The sequence below is a fragment of the Bombina bombina genome, chromosome 1 (assembly GCF_027579735.1).
Source record: "Bombina bombina isolate aBomBom1 chromosome 1, aBomBom1.pri, whole genome shotgun sequence".
Lineage (NCBI taxonomy): Eukaryota > Metazoa > Chordata > Amphibia > Anura > Bombinatoridae > Bombina > Bombina bombina.
In genome coordinates, this window is record NC_069499.1 from 1,452,869,206 (window position 1) to 1,452,892,076 (window position 22,871).

The 22,871-nt window shown below is 41.2% G+C and overlaps 1 protein-coding gene across 1 annotated transcript in view; it reads right to left on the reverse strand.

Moving 5' to 3' along the window:
- Positions 1-22,871, reverse strand: part of LOC128666460 (casein kinase I) — a 63,445-nt gene that overhangs the window by 24,355 nt on the left and 16,219 nt on the right. The window contains exon 4 of the mRNA XM_053721071.1: positions 17,412-17,640. Coding sequence (XP_053577046.1) covers positions 17,412-17,640 — 229 coding nt within the window. The remainder of the gene's footprint in view (positions 1-17,411; positions 17,641-22,871) is intronic.

The window sequence follows — 22,871 nt, forward strand, 5'->3', positions numbered from 1 at the left end:
ATTGCTCTTTGAAACTATAAACACTTTAAAATGGGCTGAGATTGTAGGAATTGTAAATCTTACCTTATTATTTTTACCCACAAAGGGTTCCCTTTCTTATATTTGTCTGTACTTCCCAATAAGTGTAATTTTTTCTTATTTACATATCTTTTCTATTGCAAATACAACAGAATTTAAATTTTCTGTACAAGTGGCCGATTCAATAGGCAATTAAAAAATAAAAAAACGTATTTTAAAAGCTGAAATCATTAATGCTAACCCCTCTCAAAGGTTTTGCCTTCCTCTGTGACACACTGAAAAATTCCCTACTTCACTCCAAAGCTTCTTTCAGTGAATTAGTTATATACTGGTTGCAAGAGTACTCATAGGCAATCCACAACTGCTACACGATTAGTTCAATGCTTTGAAGAGCAATGAAAACCTGCCCAGGCCACTGTGAATTGAAGCTTTGACATAGATTCTTTTTTTTACGTGAGAATCAATATATTTAGACTTTTTTTTTTAAACCAAATTTTCAAATAGTTGTTTGTGTTATGCTAAGTACATACAAGTAATCCTTATGCTGACTTTGTAACTGCTTCAGTGTCCCCATATCCATATTTTAACCCCTGTGTACATTTACTTACCTGATCAACTGGCCATTCATCCAGCACTTTTTTTATGCCAAGCAAGACACTCACACTCAGTAACAGCAAATGTAATTGAACGTAAAGGATCAGAAAAGCAGGCAGCTTAAGCTTGTTACCGAGTTGGGAGGTAGGGCTTCTGATTGGCTGTACCACCATATCTGTATACACAACCAAATAACAGAGCTGCCCAGAGTAAGCATCCAGCTATCAATACAGCTTTTGCTTGCTAGAACAAACAGTGCAGAGGGCTGAAAGTATTTTACAATTATAGCCTTTAAACCCCTTCATTACTGGGAATTTTAGAGAAAAACTTGCACAAGGAACTAGAAAATGTTTAGCATTTTTTCTATTGCTCCATTTAAACAGAAAAAGAAAAATTTATGCTTACCTGATAAATTTATTTCTTTTTTGACACGATGAGTCCGCAGATCTTAATTACTAATGGGATATTCACCTCCTGGTCAGCAGGAGGAGGCAAAGAGCACCACAGCAGAGCTGTTAAATAGCTCCTCCCTTCCCTCCCACTCCAGTCATTCGACCGAAGTTAGGAAGAGAAAGGAAAAGCCAAGGTGCAGGTGTCTGAAGTTTACAATAACCCACCATCCTGTCTAAAAGAACAAGGCGGGCCATGGACTCATTGTGTCATTGTGTCAAAAAAGAAATACATTTATTAGGTAAGCATAAATTTTCTTTTCTTTTTTAAGACATGAGTCCACGGATCATCTTAATTACTAATGGGATTCAATACCCAAGCTACAGTACACAGATGATACAGGAGGGACAAGACATGTAACCTAAACGGAAGGCACCACTGCTTAAAGAACCTTTCTCCCAAAAGCGGCAAAACATATATGATACTCTGCAGTCAAAAAGAAAGAAGTAGCCGTAGCCGCCTGTCCCTTACGTTTTCCGGAGAAAACCACAAAGAAAAAAAACTGACGAAAATCCTTAGTCGCCTGCAGGAGAAAACTTTAAAGCACGGACCACGTCCAAAATGTACAGAGTCATTCCTTCTGAGAAGAAGGATTAGGACACAAAGGAGGAACAACCATCTCCTGATTAATGTTCCGATCAGAAACAACCGTAGGAAGAAATCCTAACGTAGTACATAAAAATACCTTATCTGAATGGAAAATAAGGTAAGGAGATTCATACTGCAATGCCGAGAGCTCTGACACTCTACAAGCGGAGGAAATAGCAACAAGAAATAAAATTTTCCAAGATAACTTAATATCGAAGGAATGTATAGGCTCCAACGTAGCCCCTTGAAGAAGTTGAAGGACTAAATTCAGACTCCTTGGAGGAGTAACTGGTTTGAACACAGGCCTGAACCTGACCAAGGCCTGACAAAATGATGGTACATCCGGAACATCCGCCAGACGTTTGAGAAATAAAATAGATAATGCCGAGATTTGACCCTTTAGGGAACTAGACGATAAGCCTTTCTCCAAACCCTCTTGGAGAAAAGACAAAATTCTAGGAATCCTAACTCTACTCCATGAGTAGCCCTTGGATTCACACCAAAGAGATATTTACGCCATATCTTATGGTAAATCCTTCTAGTTACAGGCTTGCTAGACTGAATCATGGTCTCTATGAACGAGACAGAAAAACCCAGCTTAGACAAAATTAAGCATTCAATCTCCAAACAGTCAGCCACAGAGAAACTAGATTTGGGTGAAAGAAGGACCCCTGAATTAGAAAGACCTTCAACGGAAGTCTCCACTGTGGAATAGATGACAAATCCACCAGATCCACATACCATATCCCGCAAGGCCAAGCAGGATCACCGATGCCCTCTCCTGCTTGATCCGAGCAATGACCCGAAGAAGCGGCGCAAATGGAGGAATTTGGTATGCTAGACTGAAAGTCCAAGGAACAGCCACAGCATCTATCAGTTCCGCCTGGGAGTCCCTGGACCTCTACCCGTATCTCGGGAGCTTGGCATTCTGTCGAGATGCCAAGAGGTCTAATTCCAGCTGACCCCACCTGAGAATCAGTCTGGAGAACACTTCCGGATGGAGTTCCCACTCCCCTGGAAGAAAGGTCTGCCTGTTCAGAAAATCCGCCTCCCAGTTGTCCACCCCTGGGATGTGGATCGTCAACAGACAACAAGAATGGGCCTCCGCCCACTGAATTATCTTGAGTACTTCTGTCATCACTAAGGAACTGCTCGTTCCTCCCTGATGATTGATGTAAGCCACTGAAGTTATGTTGTCCAACTGGAACCTGATAAACTGGACCGAGGTTAACTGAGGCCAGGCGAGCATTGAAGATCGCTCTCAGCTCCAGGAAGTTTATAGGAAGAACAGATTCTGACTGAGTCCACACCCACTGAGCCTATTAGGGAACCCTAGAAGGCTGGCGTCTGTTGTCACAATCACCCAAGATGGTAAGAGTTGCACCTGGGGTTGGATTCAAACCCTTGACCTTTGAGTTACAAAACCATAGAAGAGAATCCCTTGTCTCCTGCTCCAAATGCATTCGAGGAGACAAATCCACATAATCTCTGTTCCATTGCCTGAGCATGTATAACAACAGAGGTCAGAGATGAAACTGAGCAAACGGGATGATGAACATTGCCGCTACCCTCAGCCCGATTACCTACATGTACTGAGCCACTGATGGCCGAGGAGTGGACTGAAGTGCTTGATAAGTATTGAAAATCTTTGATATCCTGACTTCTGTCAGAAAAATCTTCACCGACAGGGAATCTATTATGGTTCCCAAAAAAGTTACCCTTGTATTTGGGACTAAGGAACTCTTATCCAAATTTACCTTTCCACCGTGAGATCGCAGGAAAGAAAACAACATTTCCGTGTGGAATCTTTGCTTGTTGTAAGGATGGCGCCTGGACTAGTAAGTCGTCCAGATAGGGCGCCACTGCAATGCCCCTTAACCGAAGCACTGCCAATAGCGATCCCAGAACCTTTGAGAAAATTCTAGGAGCTGTAGCAAGACCAAAGGGAAAAGCCACGAAATGGAAGTGTTTGTCTAGAAAAGCAAACCTTAGAAACTTGTGATGATCCCTGTGAATGGGAACATGCAGGAACGCGTCCTTTAAATCCACTTGTCATAAATTGACCCTCTTGAACCAAAGGGAGAATGGAATGAATAGCTTCCATCTTGAAGGACGGTACTCTGAGAAATTTGTTCAGATTCTTGAGATCTAAAATTCGCCTGAAGGTTCCCTCCTTCTTTGGGAACTACGAATAGAATGGAAAAAAATCCCAGACCCTGTTCCTGAACCGGAACAATCACTCCTAGGTTGGAAAGGTCTCTTACGTATTGTAAGAACGACTCTTTTTTTTGTCTGGTCTGCAGACAATCTTGAAGCAGAAACCTGCCTCTGGGAGTAAAAAAAATCTTGAATTCTAACTTGTATCCCCAAGACACTATTTCTATAACCCAGGGATCCTGAACATCTAACACTACAAGATCCGGTTCCGGATCGGAGGTAAGTCCTTCATGCTGTCTTTGATACAACAGCAGGCTAAAATGTTTTTTTTTGGGGTATTTTTAATTTCAAAAAAAGATTATTTCCGACAAGCCAGGTCCTAACAAGGTCTTCTCCTTGTAAGGAATTGCTAAAAGCTTAGACTTAGAGCATACATCCGTAGAGTAAGGTTCTAACTAAAGGCTCTGTGAGCTGGAACAGAGACCCCTGAAACCTATGCTCCCAGTTTGAAAACTGGAAGGAAGAATTTGAAACGAAGGAATTAGCTAATTAGAAAGCTTTTATCCTATCCTGGATTTTATCCAGGGGAGATTCTGATTTAGCAAACCAATATGCAGTCACACTAGAGACGACAGCAAAGTACACAGCTGGTTGCCATTGTAAAGATGCAAGGGAGTCTTTAGGTGTCACAATTCTACATGCAAAGCGTGTGAACACCTATTGACAGGCAATGGATTCAGATGCAGTGTAACTGACAGAGTACAAACACAACAAGTGCATGAATTGCCGAAACATTTTTGTAATCTATGTAGCAGGCTGTGTGGCATGCAATTTACAATATGTGGGCATGACCACAAGGGAGGCACGAGTTCGCATCAGGGAGCATCTTTTGGATATCAAGGCGGGCGTCCTGACCACCCCGCTCGTCCAACATTTCAAATTGTTCCATAATAAGGACAACACTAATTTTAAATGGACAATAATTGAGACAGTGGATGCGGGGTGAAGAGGGGGTGACAGAGTCTGTGCTTGCCAAAAAGGAGATATTTTGGATCTTCAAATTGAAAACAAGGTTTCCAACAGGCCTAAATTCAGCCTATGACCTCATTAATCATTGGATTTAGTATAGTATGAATTAGTATTTGAGACAATAATCTCAAAAAGTTTCAAATATTATATATATATAAAAAAAATTGTGATTTTTGTCTGTACTAACAAATTGCTATATTAGGGTAATTAAGGACTCTTGGATGAATTGTTACCATAGTCATTTAACTGAGTCGGCTGTGGGTATAATGGAATGTAGTTTCTTAAAGAGAATAGTAATCATTCCTTGTACTATAGTATTTGAATATTAATATGGATCAGCATCATGGGGAACCTTTAGTGTGAGACAAAAATGAGGGATAAAAATGCCAGCCTATAAGTTTGAGTGATATTCATAATCAATGGAAATATTAAAATACAGTATAAAACCTGCGACTCCTGACATCCATTTTTTTCATTTGCCATTGTAAACCCTAGTGTACATTTTTCTAATGTTTGTCCAAAGGACCTGTGGAAAAACCCAACCATCCTCCAGGGTTATAGTGTTTTTTTGTTTTGTTTTTTGGAAACTACCCCTTCCACCCTAGGGAATCCTTGGCGGAGTCGGATATGGGAAACATCCTTCCAAATATAGGGAATGCGGTCCCTTCCTTATAACTCACTGGACGCACTAGGATAGAGCACCCCAGTAGTGTCTGAGTCCCCCCAAGGTAGCTAAAGCCTCCTAAAGTATCAAATGGAGATGAGCAGCTAGAAAACCAACCTCAGGATCAAATAAAATATTATTCATCTGAGTCCGAGAAATCTATTCTCAGATAATCCAGAAGTATCTTCCTCTCTCAGGTAACAGGGAAGAACCATTCGGAATAGCAACTACAGAATCAATCACCTAAATGACTGAAAATAATTCCTCTAGAAATGTTTTCTACCACGTGGGAAAAACAAAATGTATGAAATGCAGAGAAAAACTCCAAATGGAGTGTGAGAGGAAGCGCAGGGCACTGCATGCAAGTCATAAAATTTTGCTTGACTATAGGAGAAAATTGTGGCATAGGTTGACCATTGTCAACAGACTCCTAAACAGCAAAAGCCTTAGAAGGAGTAGGTTCAAGAAAAAGTAAAAATATTTTACTAAAAAGTTTCACACAAAACCGTTTCTTTAAATTTTAAAAAGCAACCTTATTCTTTGTGAGCTCTTGTACCATCCTAAGACACAAAGGATGAATTAAATAACTAAACAACTGAAATTCTTTTAATAAAAATAACAGATGAAAAACGTTACTGTCTCTTTAAATTTCAAACGGTAACTTTTTCTTTATGCGTGCAGGATTGGAATGGATTAGCAAGCAAAATTGCAGCAGCTACTGAAACCTCAGATATTGTGCCGAGGTGCCCATCTGCCCAAAATGTAAAATGTCATAAGAATCATTTAGCACTTCAGAGTAATGCAAACCCTTTATTTCCCTTTGTTAAATTTACATGGAGAAACGAAATACATAAAACAGTCTGACACTGGACCTGCAATGAAAAAGCAAAACACTAAAGGCTGTGTTAGATGCTCTGCTCCCCGATATCGTAATGGAGGTGGAGAGCGCAATTCAACACAGTCTCCACATAGCTCCGCCCCTCGTGGGCGTGATAACGCTCCATCTCCCGGCACTCTTATGACTGTGCCCTGAGATAGAGAAATTGCAGCCCAAAAAACGGTGCCAAAAGCAACTCCGCCCATCGTGGGCGTCACAGCAAACAATCTCCCGGTCGCCATTAATTATTGCTTAGATAGGCCACCGGGAGCTAGTTAAATCTGAACACTCTGTGATAAATTTGGGACGATTATGCTACCGCATGTCAGGTAGCTCTACAGCCCAAAAAGAGTGACCCAAACACCATTTCCTGAGACCATATTATATTGTTCCAAATGATTGATGCCCCCGAGTATCGCCACATTAATGCTCCCAGTTTGATCTCCTTAGCCCCAGTGCCTGATCAACTGCTGTCATAGGATCCCCTCCCCTTATAAAACTAGGAGGAACGTCCTAATAAGAGAGCTGTGTCTCAATCAAGTGCTCCACTTCCTCTGAGATCTATTCCCAGACCCAGAATAAAAAGTTGGCACTTAACTTTAAAATCTGCCCGACAGCAGGGCAGCTCAGCAGGTTTAGGAGGTCCTCTCCCTCCCATAGCCCTGTGGAAAAAAACATAATTTATGTAAGAACTTACCTGATAAATTCATTTCTTTCATATTAACAAGAGTCCATGAGCTAGTGACGTATGGGATATACATTCCTACCAGGAGGGGCAAAGTTTCCCAAACCTTAAAATGCCTATAAATACACCCCTCACCACACCCACAAATCAGTTTAACGAATAGCCAAGAAGTGGGGTGATAAGAAAAAAAGTGCGAAGCATATAAAATAAGGAATTGGAATAATTGTGCTTTATACAAAAAAATCATAACCACCACAAAAAAGGGTGGGCCTCATGGACTCTTGTTAATATGAAAGAAATGAATTTATCAGGTAAGTTCTTACATAAATTATGTTTTCTTTCATGTAATTAACAAGAGTCCATGAGCTAGTGACGTATGGGATAATGACTACCCAAGATGTGGATCTTTCCACACAAGAGTCACTAGAGAGGGAGGGATAAAATAAAGACAGCCAATTCCTGCTGAAAATAATCCACACCCAAAATAAAGTTTAACAAAAAACATAAGCAGAAGATTCAAACTGAAACCGCTGCCTGAAGAACTTTTCTACCAAAAACTGCTTCAGAAGAAGAAAATACATCAAAATGGTAGAATTTAGTAAAAGTATGCAAAGAGGACCAAGTTGCTGCTTTGCAGATCTGGTCAACCGAAGCTTCATTCCTAAACGCCCAGGAAGTAGAAACTGACCTAGTAGAATGAGCTGTAATTCTTTGAGGCGGAATTTTACCCGACTCAACATAGGCAAGATGAATTAAAGATTTCAACCAAGATGCCAAAGAAATGGCAGAAGCTTTCTGGCCTTTCCTAGAACCGGAAAAGATAACAAATAGACTAGAAGTCTTACGGAAAGATTTCGTAGCTTCAACATAATATTTCAAAGCTCTAACAACATCCAAAGAATGCAATGATTTCTCCTTAGAATTCTTAGGATTAGGACATAATGAAGGAACCACAATTTCTCTACTAATGTTGTTGGAATTCACAACTTTAGGTAAAAATTCAAAAGAAGTTCGCAACACCGCCTTATCCTGATGAAAAATCAGAAAAGGAGACTCACACGAAAGAGCAGATAATTCAGAAACTCTTCTAGCAGAAGAGATGGCCAAAAGGAACAAAACTTTCCAAGAAAGTAATTTAATGTCCAATGAATGCATAGGTTCAAACGGAGGAGCTTGAAGAGCTCCCAAAACCAAATTCAAACTCCATGGAGGAGAAATTGACTTAATGACAGGTTTTATACGAACCAAAGCTTGTACAAAACAATGAATATCAGGAAGAATAGCAATCTTTCTGTGAAAAAGAACAGAAAGAGCAGAGATTTGTCCTTTCAAAGAACTCGCGGACAAACCCTTATCTAAACCATCCTGAAGAAACTGTAAAATTCTCGGTATTCTAAAAGAATGCCAAGAAAAATGATGAGAAAGACACCAAGAAATATAAGTCTTCCAGACTCTATAATATATCTCTCGAGATACAGATTTACGAGCCTGTAACATAGTATTAATCACGGAGTCAGAGAAACCTCTATGACCAAGAATCAAGCGTTCAATCTCCATACCTTTAAATTTAAGGATTTCAGATCCGGATGGAAAAAAGGACCTTGAGACAGAAGGTCTGGTCTTAACGGAAGAGTCCATGGTTGGCAAGATGCCATCCGGACAAGATCCGCATACCAAAACCTGTGAGGCCATGCCGGAGCTATTAGCAGAACAAACGAGCATTCCCTCAGAATCTTGGAGATTACTCTTGGAAGAAGAACTAGAGGCGGAAAGATATAGGCAGGATGATACTTCCAAGGAAGTGATAATGCATCCACTGCCTCCGCCTGAGGATCCCGGGATCTGGACAGATACCTGGGAAGTTTCTTGTTTAGATGAGAGGCCATCAGATCTATCTCTGGGAGCCCCACATTTGAACAATCTGAAGAAATACCTCTGGGTGAAGAGACCATTCGCCCGGATGCAACGTTTGGCGACTGAGATAATCCGCTTCCCAATTGTCTACACCTGGGATATGAACCGCAGAGATTAGACAGGAGCTGGATTCCGCCCAAACCAAAATTCGAGATACTTCTTTCATAGCCAGAGGACTGTGAGTCCCTCCTTGATGATTGATGTATGCCACAGTTGTGACATTGTCTGTCTGAAAACAAATGAACAATTCTCTCTTCAGAAGAGGCCAAAACTGAAGAGCTCTGAAAACTGCACGGAGTTCCAAGATATTGATCGGTAATCTCTCACCACCTCCCTTGGAGGCAAAGTTTGTAAAACTGATTTGTGGGTGTGGTGAGGGGTGTATTTATAGGCATTTTAAGGTTTGGGAAACTTTGCCCCTCCTGGTAGGAATGTATATCCCATACGTCACTAGCTCATGGACTCTTGTTAATTACATGAAAGAAATATAAAGCCTGAGTAATCTTGCTTAGGCTATCAGTATTAGGACAGCATTAAATATGGGAGGCGCAGTGAGAATTATATCCCACAAGTTCCCATTGCTCTAAAGCCACCAAAAGCCCTACTGAAGAGACTGATATGGACTACGGCTACACCGGGGGGAAATCGTCATATTAGACCGTGAAAAACACTGCCCTAGAACAAAGTAGCACTCTCTGGCACTACTTTAAAAATAATAAACTCTTGATTGAAAAATCTAATCTAACACCTCACTTTACCTCTTCCTATCACTAACGTAGGCAAAGAGAATGACTGGAGTGGGAGGAGCTATTTAACAGCTCTGCTGTGGTGCTCTTTGCCGCCTCCTGCTGACCAGGAGGTGAATATCCCATTAGTAATTAAGATGATCCGTGGACTCATCGTGTCTTAAAAAAGAAAAAAGCCTTTAATTATTATTTATTTACATTTAAAAAAAAAAAAAAAAAAAAAAAAAAAACATTACAACCAAAGATATTGATCTAGGCTCCTTTTGGTATATTTCATTCCACGGTTTTGCTGCCAAATAAGTTGTTAAAAAAAAAAATTGTTAGCTTTTTCACTGACATTTACATACTGCTTGTGCAGTCATAACATAAATGGCTGTAAAAGCTTCTCTAGAATCCCCTTTGTTAAGAAATAGCTGACATGCATGGCTCTGCCATTGCTTTTTGGTAATTAGAAGGCTGCAAATTGCAGCTGTGCAACACTTCTAATATTCTCAACAGTGAAGGGGTTAATCAGGTAGCTTGTAAAGTTAATTTTAGCTGTAGTTTCAAGATTTCCCTCCCACCCCCTGATCCCTCTAAAACAGCTAACTTCTCTCCTCCCTCTGGTCCCCACCATCTTAGGTACTGGCAGACAGTCTGTCAGTATAGTTTTAGGGCTTTATTTTTATTTTTTATTATATTTCACTGTAGGTATTTCTCCTCAAACCCCCCCCCCTCACTAGAAACCGCCACATTAGGTACTGGCAGCTATCTGCTGGCAAGCATCCAGTTTGTAGTATTTCTTTTTTAATTTAATTTTTTTAGAGAGGCCCTCCGTCATCCATTTCTGTAGCATAGTGGCTTATTCCTCCTCCTCCCTCACTAAACATCTTTTCTGTATAATAGTGAAACCTCCCCTTCCTCCTGCGATGTGCCGCCCATTTACACCACACATGGCATCACCGCAAGCCAATACAGACAGTGACACAGAGTATATGGTAAAGGAAAAACACAACATGAGCCAGAAGGTTTGACTAAGTACTAAGTAAATAGGGTACACTGGACAAAGTACTCTGATGTAGCATCTACATCCAAATGGCTTAAGGTATAAAGAGAAATCAATATATTGAAAAGAGGAAGAAATATTACATTTTTGTTGAAAATGTGATGCTTATTATGTCCCTTTAACTTTAGTCAACTTTGCTCCCCGCATCCCTGACGGATCGCTAATCTGGAGAACATACTGCAGTTACTACGATACTAAATGCATATAGTGAGCCTCATATTTCACCTAAGAGCAACCTCTGACTGGAGACAGCAAAGTAGACTAGGAAACACAAATTTCACAAGTTTTCTAAGGAGTGTATCTCTGGTATGCTCTGTAATATGCTAAAAATAGGAATTTTAATAATTTTTTTAATTATTTGCTATGCTGCTTTTGCATTGCTTGGTTACTGATAAACTTTACATTACATAACACCAAGTGCAGAGGGAGAAGGGACTCCAGGTTTAAAAAATAAAATAAAAAATAAAATGTATGCTTACCTGATAAATTTGTTTCTTTTTAGACACGATGAGTCCACAGATTTCATCCTTACTTGTGGGATTACGCCTCCTGGTCAGCAGGAGGCGGCAAAGAGCACCACAGCAGAGCTGCTATATAGCTCCTCCCCTCCCTCCCACTACAGTCATTCGACCGAAGTTAGGAAGAGGAAGGAAAAAAGACAAGGTGCAGAGGTGTCTGAAGTTAACAAAAATTAATAACCTGTCTCAGAGAACAGAGTGGGCCGTGGACTCAGCGTATCTAAATATAAACAAATTTATCAGGTAAGCATACATTTTCTTTTCTTTTTAAAGACACTAGTCCACGGATTTCATTCTTACTTGTGGGATACAATACCAAAGCTAGAGTACACGGATGATAAGGGAGGGACAAGACAGGAAACCTAAACAGAATGCACCACTGCTTGAAGAACCTTCCTCCCAAAAACAGCCTCAGCAGATGCAAAAGTATCAAATTTGTAAAATTTAGAAAAAGTATTTAGAGAGAACCAAGTTGCAGCCTTGCAAATCTGTTCTACAGAAGCTTCATTTTTGAATGCCCATGAGGAAGCAACAAAATGAGCCGTAATTCTCTCAGGAGGCTGCTGTCCAGCAGACTCATAAGCAAAACGGATGATACTCTTCAGCCAAAAAGAAAGAGGTAGCCGTAGCTTTCTGACCCTTACGTTTCCCAGAGAAAACGATAAACAAAGAAGACGATTGACGAAAGTCCTTAGTCGCTTGCAAATAAAACTTCAAAGCACGGACCACGTCCAAATTGTGCAAAAGACGTTCCTTTTGAGAAGAAGGATTAGGACACAAGGAAGGAACAACAATCTCCTGATTAATGTTCCTGTCGGAAACAACCTTAGGAAAAAAAAACAAGTTTAGTACGTAAAACAATCTTATCCGAATGAAAAATAAGGTAAGGAGAATTATATTGCAATGCCGAGAGCTCAGACACTCTCCGAGCTGAAGAAATGGCAACAAGAAACAAAAACATTTCCAAGATAACTTAATATCTAAAGAATGCATAGGCTCAAACGGAGCCCCTTGAAGAACTTTTAGAACTAAAATTTAAACTCCATGGGGAAGTAATTGGTTTAAAAACAGGCCTGATTCTAACCAAAGCCTGACAAAAAGATTGAACATCTGGGACATCTGCCAGACGCTTGTGTAACAAAATAGATAAGGCAGAGATCTGACCCTTTAGGGAACTTGCCGATAAACCCTTCTCCAATCCTTCTTGGAGAAAAGACAAAATCCTGGGAATCCTGACCCTACTCCATGAGTAACCCTTGGATTCACACCAAGAAAAATATTTACGCCATATCTTATGGTAAATCCGTCTAGTTACAGGCTTACACGCCTGAATTAAGGTTTCTATAACCGAGTCAGAAAAACCCCGCTTGGAAATAATTAAGCGTTCAATCTCCAAGCAGTCAGCTGCAGAGAAGCTAGATTTGGATGAAGGAAGGGTCCTTGAATGAGAAGGTCCTTCCTCAACGGAAGTTTCCAAGGTGGCAGGGATGACATGTCCACCAGATCGGCATACCAAATCCTGCGAGGCCACGCAGAAGCTATGAGGATCACTGATGCCTTCTCCTGTTTGATTCGAGCAATAACCCGAGGAAGGAGAGCAAACGGAGGGAATAGATATGCTAGGCTGAAGGACCAAGGAACTGCCAAAGCATCTATCATTTCCGCCTGGGGGTCCCTGGACCTGTATCTCGGGAGCGTGGCATTCTGACGAGATGCCATGAGATCCAAATCCGGCCGACTCCACTTGAGAATCAGATTGGAAAACCCTTCCGGATGGAGTTCCCACTCCCCCGAATGAAAAGTCTGCCTGCTCAGAAAATCTGCCTCCCAGTTGTCCACCTCTGGGATGTGGATCTCTGACAGATGGCAAGAATGGGCCTCCGCCCACCGGATTATCTTGGCTACCTCTGTCATCGCTAAGGAACGCCTCGGTCCTCCCTGATTGATGTAAGCCACTGTCGGTATGTTGTCCGTCTGGAATCTAATGAACTGAGCTGAAGACAACTGAGGCCAGGACAGAATAGCAATGAAGATCACTCTTAGTTCCAGGATGTTTATAGGAAGAACAGACTCCGCCTGAGTCCACACTCCATGAGCCTTTAGGGAACCCCAGACATTTCCCCACCCTAGAAGGCTGGCATCTGTTGTCACAATCACCCAGGATGGTCTGCGGAAGCATGTTCCCTGGGATAGATGATCCAGAGACAACCACCATTGAATAGAGTCCCTTGTCTCCTGTTCCAGAATTATTCGAGGAGACAAGTCCGCATAATCTCCATTCCACAGCCTGAGCATGTTTAGCGGCAGAGGTCTGAGGTGAAACCGAGCAAACGGGATGATGTCCATTGCCGCCACCATCAGTCCGATTACTTCCATGCACTGGGCAGAGGATTGGACTGAAGGGCTCGACAGGTATCTAGAATCTTTGATTTCCTGACCTCTGTCAGGAAAGTCCTCAGATATAGAATTGATTAGAGTTCCCCAGAAAGTCACCCTTGTCTTCGGGATCAAGGAACTCTTTTCCAGATTTAACTTCCACCTGTGAGTTCTCAGGAAGGATAGTACGATGTCGGTATGGGACTTTGCTTGTTGACAAGATGGCGCCTGGATTAGAATATCGTCCAGATAAGGCGCCACCGCAATGCCCAGTGGTCTTAGAACCGCCAGCAGAGACCCCAGCACCTTTGTGAAAATTCTGGGTACCGTGGCCAGTCCGAAAGGAAGAGCACGAACTGGAAATGTTTGTCAAGAAAGGCAAACCTGAGGAACCTTTGATGATCTCTGTGGATAGGAACATGTAGATATAGTGTAGTCCACTGTCAAATAGACCCTCCTGGATCAATGGAAGAATGGTACGAATAGTTTCCATCTTGAAAGATGGAACTCTGAGAAACTTGTTTAGACTCGAGGTCTAAGATAGGTCTGAAAGTTACCTCCTTTTTGGGAACTACAAACAGATTTGACTAAAAACCATGCCCGTGTTCCTGTACAGGAACGGGACAAATTACTCCCATGTAGGAGAGGTCTTTTACACAATGTAAGAACGCCTCTCTTTATCTGGTCTGCAGATGATCTTGAAAGAAGAAATCTTCCTCGGGAAGGATAATTTCTGAACTCCAGTTTGTATCCCTGAGCTACTATTTCTATAGCCCAGGGATCCTGAACATCCCGCACCCAAGCCTGAACAAAGAAGGAAAGTCTGCCCCATACCAGATCCGGTCCCGGATCGGGGGCAAATCCTTCATGCTGACTTGGAATCAGCAGCAGGTTTCTTGGATTGTTTACCCTTGTTCCAAGATTGGTTGGGTCTCCAAGTTGACTTAGATTGCGAATAGTTTCCTTCCTGTTTAGAGGAAGGAGAAGGAATTTCCCTTGAAATTTCGAAAAATTACTTTGTCGTCCTTTCTGTTTATTCCTTTTATCTTGAGGGAGGAGATGACCCTTGCCTCCCGTGATGTCAGAAATAATTTCCTTCAATCCAGGCCCAAACAATTGCCAGGATCTTAGATTTGGATGATACATTCGCAGACCAAGGTTTCAACCATAAGGCTCTGCGGGCTAGGATAAAAAAACCTGAACTCTTAGCCGCCAATTTAGTAATTTGCAGAGAAGCATCTGTTATGAAAGAGTTTGCTAATTTCAGAGCTTTAATCCGATCCTGGATTTCCTCTAAAGAAGTCTCAGTCTTAAGAGATTCTGCAAGAGCATCAAACCAATAAGCTGCCGCACTGGTGACCATAGCAATGCACGCAGCCGGTTGCAATAGCAGACCCTGGTGAACATAGATCTTTTTAAGTAGACCCTCCAACTTCTTATCCATAGGGTCTTTGAAGGCACAACAATCCTTAATAGGAATAGTAGTTCGTTTGGTCAAAGTGGAAATAGCCCCCTCCACCTTAGGAACCGTTTGCCAAGTTTCCCTGGCAGCGTCAGCTATAGGGAACATATTCTTGAAAATAGGAGAAGGAGAGAATGGAATACCTGGTCTCTCCCATTCCTTAGCAATTTCCGAAGTTCGCTTGGGAACTGGAAAAACATCTGAGTAAGAAGGAACTTTGAAGTATCTATCCAACTTACTCGATCTCTCAGGAACGACCACTACCGTGGAGTCACAGTCATCTAAAGTCACTAAAACCTCCCTCAGTAACAGGCGGAGGTGTTCTAGTTTAAACCTGAAAGAGACAACTTCTGAATAAATTAAAGGAAAGGAACTCACCGAGTCTGAAATTCCACCTTCCGATAGTACCTCCATCTCAGATCCCTGGGAGGGTACGTCCGAGCTTGCTACCATAGCATCAGAAACTTCATTGACCACATAGTTGTCCTTCCTTTTACGTTTGCCTTGAATAGGAAAGGCAGATAACGCATCAGAAAGTGTAGAAGACATAACTGCAGCTATGTCCTTTAACGTAACTGCAGCAGAAACTTGAGAAGTACAGGGCACTGCGGCATACTCTGCATCTCATCATTAGACTCATGAGAAGCATCCGCCTTTGACAATTTTTTATCATGAAAAATGTTCTCTCTATAGCTTAGAGCCCTCTCAACACATGAGGGACAAAAAGGAACTGGAGGTTCCACATTGGCATCCAAACACATTGCACAAGTAACATTTTGTACATCTTCTAAATCCATGATAGATAACAGGCAAAAACTGAAATAAAAAATAGAAACTGGCCCTTTAAATTTTCAACTCTCTTACTGTATTTAAACACGAGTGTGCAAAAACGAAAATACAGAGACTGGCCCTTAGATAAATCCTGAAAAATAACAGGATACTGTGCCTTTAAATAGTAAAAACCCACTATTTTACTAAGTCAAGCAAAAAAACGATTCACATTTAAATATTTAAAAAAATCATTTGCTCCGCAAAAGAAAACTGACACCTCTCTGCCTCAACAGTTCTGCTGAGGCGCCTACCTGCCACCCGGTCTCCAGACCGCTCCTTCCAGCAAAGATTCAGGTCGGGCTTCAGGACGCTACCAACCGCTTGCTTTCCCATGCGGTTCTAGCTTAACACCCGATGTTCTGTAAATGACAGTAGAGATGCTTGAAGGGAATCGTAACTCCAGAACAGATGTCCAGATACACTGCGCGTTGTCTCTAACAAGACTAAAGCGCGCAAAAAGTAGCCCCGTCCTTCGTGGGCGTCAAATTTACACAGCTTCCCGGACAAGTTTTAATAAAAATAACCGATAGCCCAACCTTAGCCCAGTGCCTGTACAAATGCCGTCGTTGCAGGAAGGCCCTCTATAGCATAAGGAGCCCATGTTCCCAAGCAAAATAAATGTATATAAATGAGTAAGTGCAGAATCCTCTCTGAGTCCATTGTTGAATTGTGCCCCAGAATAACAGACTGCACTTACCTTAATGATGTCCGACAGCAGGACAGCGCCAACAGGTTTAAGCGGTCCTTTCCCTCCTATAGCCCTGTAGAAAAAAAAGATAGGGCCTGAGTTAGATATTGCTTAGGCCATCATAAGCAGGGCAGCATCACAGTATGGGAGGTGCAGTGAGAATTATGTCCCACCAGTTCTCATTGCTCTAAAGCCACCAAAAGCTCTACTGAAGAGACTGATATGGACTACGGCTACACCCTAGGACAAAGCAGCACACTCTGGCACTACTTTAAAAATAATAAACTCTTGATGAATCTAATCTAACACCTCACTTTACCTCTTCCTATCACTAACGTAGGCAAAGAGAATGACTGGGGTGGGAGGGAGGGGAGGAGCTATATAACAGCTCTGCTGTGGTGCTCTTTGCCTCCTCCTGCTGACCAGGAGGCGTAATCCCACAAGGATGAAATCAGTGGACCCATCGTGTCTTTAAAAAGAAAACATAAGTGTGAACACAAAACACAGTGAATTTGCAACTATACCATTTTTGTAGCTTTCCACTAACATAAGAAAATGCAAGAACCTAAGAAAATATTTAGCAGCGCTAGTCACGGAGCAGAGGGTTGTAGCAGCACAGCTGGGAGATAACAGTTTATACTCTATGGTAATGGCACAATTTATGAATGTTAAGCAGTTATGATCATTGGCTTGAGCATTATCAAGTTATTGGTTACTATGACAATACCCACTTTTGTAATGGACCTTAGTGAGACAGTTCGACACATACCTATCCCAAGGTGGGTGTTGATTGATGCATAACGGGCTGTTCCGGTCAAGTTCTTGTTTTCACGGTAGGGAATATGCTGGTGTGTGCGAGCATCACGATATTTCTTTGCAAGGCCAAAGTCAATGATGTAGACAAGATTTCCTTTTTTACCAAGTCCCATTAGAAAATTGTCAGGTTTTACATCTCGATGAATAAAGTTTTTGGAGTGAATATATTCAATGCGACTAATCTATAAAGCAAGAAAACAAGCAGTGCATTAATGATTGGTAACAATACATACAAAACATGTTACTGTCTATCCAGTTTAACTAAAGAATGGGATAAAGCTGCCGTGAGAATAGACTATATGGCCCTAGACTCCACCATTAAAGGGACACTGAAACCAAATTTTTTCTTTCGTGATTCAGATAGAGCATGCAATTTTAAGCAACTTTCTAATTTATATATAAATAAAATGTGGAAGTGACAGTTTTGCCAGAAACAATGGGCAGACCTGGCATTTTAGAGAAAGAGCTTCGGACCATCCGGTGATCTCACGTAATGCAAACTGATCATCTTAAATGGCAATCAATGTTCCCTTGTCAGGAGACAAGAAAAAAAAATATCCACAAGCACTAGTTTTTAAAATATATATATATATATATATATATATATATATATATATATATATATATATATATATATATATATATATATATATATATATATATATATAAATACAATGATTTCAAACCCCTTGTTAAAAGTAAAAAAATAAATATACTAATTATATGAATGTCGTCATGTTGAAAAACTACTTGCACCAATTAGAAAAAAAAAAAAACTGATGATGACCCTGCAATTTTGAGTCGCCCAATCAGAAGCACAGCTACCACTGCCATTTGGGTCAGTTGCAATTTCTGATTAGAATCAGCAGTGCCCTGCAGCTCCAAATCAGTATTTTGCTTGGTCAGTAACAAATTAAAGCTTGTAATTTTACATTTATAATGGTCCTTTTAGGGAAGAAATGCATTTTAGAGGAGCAGCAAAAATAATTATGTAGTAGTAATTATGTAGTAGTCACAATCTTAGCATATAGCCCATCTGGTGGTGTTTTTGAAAAAATATATAGTTTTGATTATTTTTAAATAACAACATTGTACCGACTCCTAACCAAGCCCCAAAGTATTAGATGTATACAGATGTCTACAGACTCCAGCTTGCTCCTGTGTGTAAATGTTATTTATATGCAGGGGAGGGGGGTGTCTGCTGCTCCTGCTTTTCCAGCCCCTTTCACTGGGTGTCCCAGCCTAACCTCACCAACAGTTTTAAACTGGGATCCTCTAAGCACATTTTTAAAAGGTTTTATACTGGATTTAATATCGGTATCTGTGGATAGTCTCCTTTATAGTATTGTCTCATGCAGTTTATTGAAAATTGGTGCATACTGTCCCTTAGATAATGGTAAACTGGAAAGCCTTTCAAACGGTGCAGCCTTGCTTTTTGTATACAAAATTTAAAAGGGACATTAAACAAAGAGATAGAGATATAGAGATAGATATAGAGATAGATAGATATATATACATAATATATAATATAAATGATATATAGATAAATTTTAAAAAAATTAAAAAAAAAAAATAAAATAAAAAAAAAAATCACACTTTATTTTGTCAGCTAACGAAACATTAAAAAAAAAACTACATTTATGCTTATCTGATAAATTACTTTCTTTTACGATATGACGAGTCCACGTATTTCATCCTTACTTGTGGGATATTAACATCCTGCTAACAGGAAGTGGCAAAGAGCACAACAGCAGAGCTGTATATATATCCCTTCCCCTTCCCCTCCACCCTCAGTCATTCGGCCAAAGGTATAGGAAGAGAAAAAGGAAAGGCTAAAAGGGTGCAGAGGTGACTGAAGTTTACAAAAAATATAAAGAAAAAACGTCTTAAAAAGAACAGGGTGAGCCGTGGACTCATCATATCGTAAAAGAAAGTAATTTATCAGGTATGCATACATTTAGTTTTCTTTTACAAAGATATGACTAGTCCACGGATTTCATCCTTACTTGGGGGAAACCAATACCAAAGCAATTAGGGCTGCAACAACTAATCGGTAAGTTTGATCATAAAAATAGTTGTCAACAAATCTCAATATCATTTAGGTGGTCAGCGATTAGCTGTTCAGTTGCACAGCACCAGCTGCTTTAATCTGATGATCTACTGCAACTAAGATTGTGCAAAAAAAATTTAATTTATTTATTTTTTTTATCTTTTTTCTATCCGATTAATCGGATAATAATCATCCGATTAATCGGATAGAAATTTTTTTTATAAATAAAAATGTTTGCACAATACCATGTGCTGGAGTTCATCAGATTGAAGCAGCTGGTGCTGTGCAATTAACCAACTAATCGCTGACCACCTGATTGATAATGAGATTCTTTGACAACTATTTTTATGATAAATCTTACCGATTAGTTGTTGCAGCCCTAAAAGCAATAGAACACAGATGAAAGGGAGGGGTAAGACAGGAACCTAAATGGAAGGCACCACTGCTTGAAGAACCTTCCTCCCAAAGATAGCCTCAGAAGAAGCAAAAGTATCAAATTTGGAAAAAAGTGTGAAGGGACGACCATGTCGCAGCCTTACAAATCTGTTCCACAGATGCATCGTTTTTAAAAGCCCATGTGGAAGCCACAGCCCTAGAAGAATGAGCGTAATTCTTTCAGGAGGCTGCTGTACAGCAGTCTCATATGCCAGGCGGATGATACTTCTCAGCAAAAAAGAAAGAGGTAGCCGTAGCTTTCTGACCCCTACGCTTTCCAGAATAAACAATGAATAATGAAGATGATTGACGGAAATCTTTAGTTGCCTGTACGTAAAACTTTAAGGCATGGACCACGTCCAAGTAATGTAACAGACGCTCCTTCTTAGAAGAAGGATTAGAACACAAGGAAGGAACAACAGTTTCCTGATAAATATTCTTATTCGAAACAACCTTAGGAAGGAACCCAGGTTTGGTACATAAAAACCACCTTATCTCATATTTCATTCTGTTAAGGCGAATCACACTGTAATGCTGAAAGCTCAGAAACTCTTCGAGCAGAAGAAATAGCAACCAAAAACAGAACTTTCCAAGATAATAGTTTAATATCTATGGAATGCATAGGTTCAAACGGAACCCCTTGCAGAACTCTAAGAACTAAATTCAAACTCCAGGGAGGAGTAAAAGGTCTAAATACAGGCTTAATTCTAGATAGAGCCTGACAAAAAGACTGAACATCTGATACATTTGCCAAACGTTTGTGAAACAGAATTGACAAAGCTGAAATTTGTCCTTTTAAGGAACTTGCTATAACCCTTTCTCCAATCCTTCTTAGAGAAAAGACAAAATCCTAGGAATCCTAACATTACTCCATGAGTAACCCTTGGATTCACACCAAAAAGATATTTACGCCATATCTTATGATAGATTTTTCTAGTGATAGGCTTTCTAGCCTGTATCAAAGTATTGATAACTGAACCAGAGAATCCTCGCAACGATAAAATCAAGCGTTCAATCTCCACGGAGTCAGTTGCAGAGAAATTAGATTTGGATGTTGGAAAGGACCTTGAATGAGAAGGTCCTGTCTCAACGGAAGTTTCCACGGTGGCAGAGAGGACATGTCCACTAGATCCGCATACCAAGTCCTGCGTTGCCACGCAGGAGCTATCAGGATCACTGAAGCTCTATCCTGTTTGATTCGAGCAATCACGCGTGGGAGGAGAGGAAACAGCGGAAACACATAAGCTAGGCTGAACAACCAAGGTACTGCCAAGGCATCTATCAGTTCGGCCTGAGGATCCCTTGACCGGGATCCGTATCTTGGAAGCTTGGCATTCTGACGGTCTGCCCCATCTGAGAATCAATGAGGCAAATACCTCCGGGTGAAGTTCCCACTCCCCCGGATAAAAAGTCTGTCGACTTACAAAATCTGCTTCCCAGTTCTCTACCCCTGGGATGTAGATCGCTGACAGATGACAAGAGTGGGCCTCTGCACAACTGATTATCTTGGATACTTCTATCATCGCTAAGGAACTCCTTGTTCCCCCCTGATGACTGACATATGCCAAAGTCGTTATGTTGTCCGACTGGAATCTGATTAATTTGGCCGTAGCCAACTGAGGGCACGCCTGAAGCGCACTGAATATTGCTTTCCATTCCAGAATATTGATTGGAAGTAGAGACTCCACCTGAGTCCAAACACCCTGAGCCTTCAGGGAGTTCCAAACTGCACCCCAGAAGGCTGGCATCTGTTGTCAATATCCCCCACGAGGGTCTGCAGAAACAAGTCCCCTGGGACAGATGATATGGCGACAACCACCAAAGAAGAGAGTTTCTGGTCTATTGATCCGGAATTATCTTTGGAGATAAATCCGCATAATCCCCATTTCACTGACCGAGCATGCAGAGTTGCAGTGGTCTGAGATGAAAGCGAGCAAACGGAACAATGTCCATTGCCGCTACCATTAATCCGATTACCTCCATACACTGAGCCACTGATGGCCGAGGAATGGACAGAAGTGATCGCCAAGTATTCAAAATCTTTGATTTTCTGACCTCCGTCAGAAATACTTTCATGGCTACCGAGTCTATCAGAGTTCCCAGAAAAGGAACCCTTGTGTGTGGAACAAGTGAACTCTTCTCTATGTTCACCTTCCAGCCATGAGTTCTCAGAAAAGACAACACTGTGTCCGTGTGAAATTTTGTCAGATGATATGTTGACGCCTGAATCAGAATATCATCCAGATAAGGCGCCACTGCTATCCCTTGCGGTCTGAGAACCGCCAAAAAAAGAGACCCTAGAACCTTTGTGAAGATTCTGGGTGCTGTGGCCAACCCGAAAGGAAGAGCCACGAACTGATAATATTTGTCCAAGAGGCAAACCTTAGAAACCGATGATCTTTTTGGATTGGAATATGAAGGTAAGCATCCTTCAAATCCACGGTAGTCATATATTGACCCTCCTGGATCATTGGCAAAATCGTTCGAATTGTCTCCATCTTGAATGATGGAACTCTGAGAAATTTGTTTAGACACTTGGGGCGCGATCCAATAAAGATCGTAGTTTGTGGCGCAAGCGAGGGAACCCACGCCGCCCGCAGTTTCAGTCCGCAACTCGAGCTATCACATATACGGCGCCGTCAGAGGCTAAAGTGCCGTAAGTCTGACAAACCAGCGATATCCAGAAATCTGCGTAAGTACAAATTTCTGGAGTCACCAGTGACTTAAGGCACTTTAGAAACTGCCGGCGCATACAAAACCTGACTAAGTTATAAAATCACCCGTACTGTCTAACACGCCTCCCAAACATAGCCCGACACGTCTAACCCTCTATCCGCTATCCCCTCTCACTATCCTAACAATAAAAAAATGTATTAACCCCTAAACCGCCGCTCCCGGACCCCGCCGCCAGCTATATTAGATCTATAA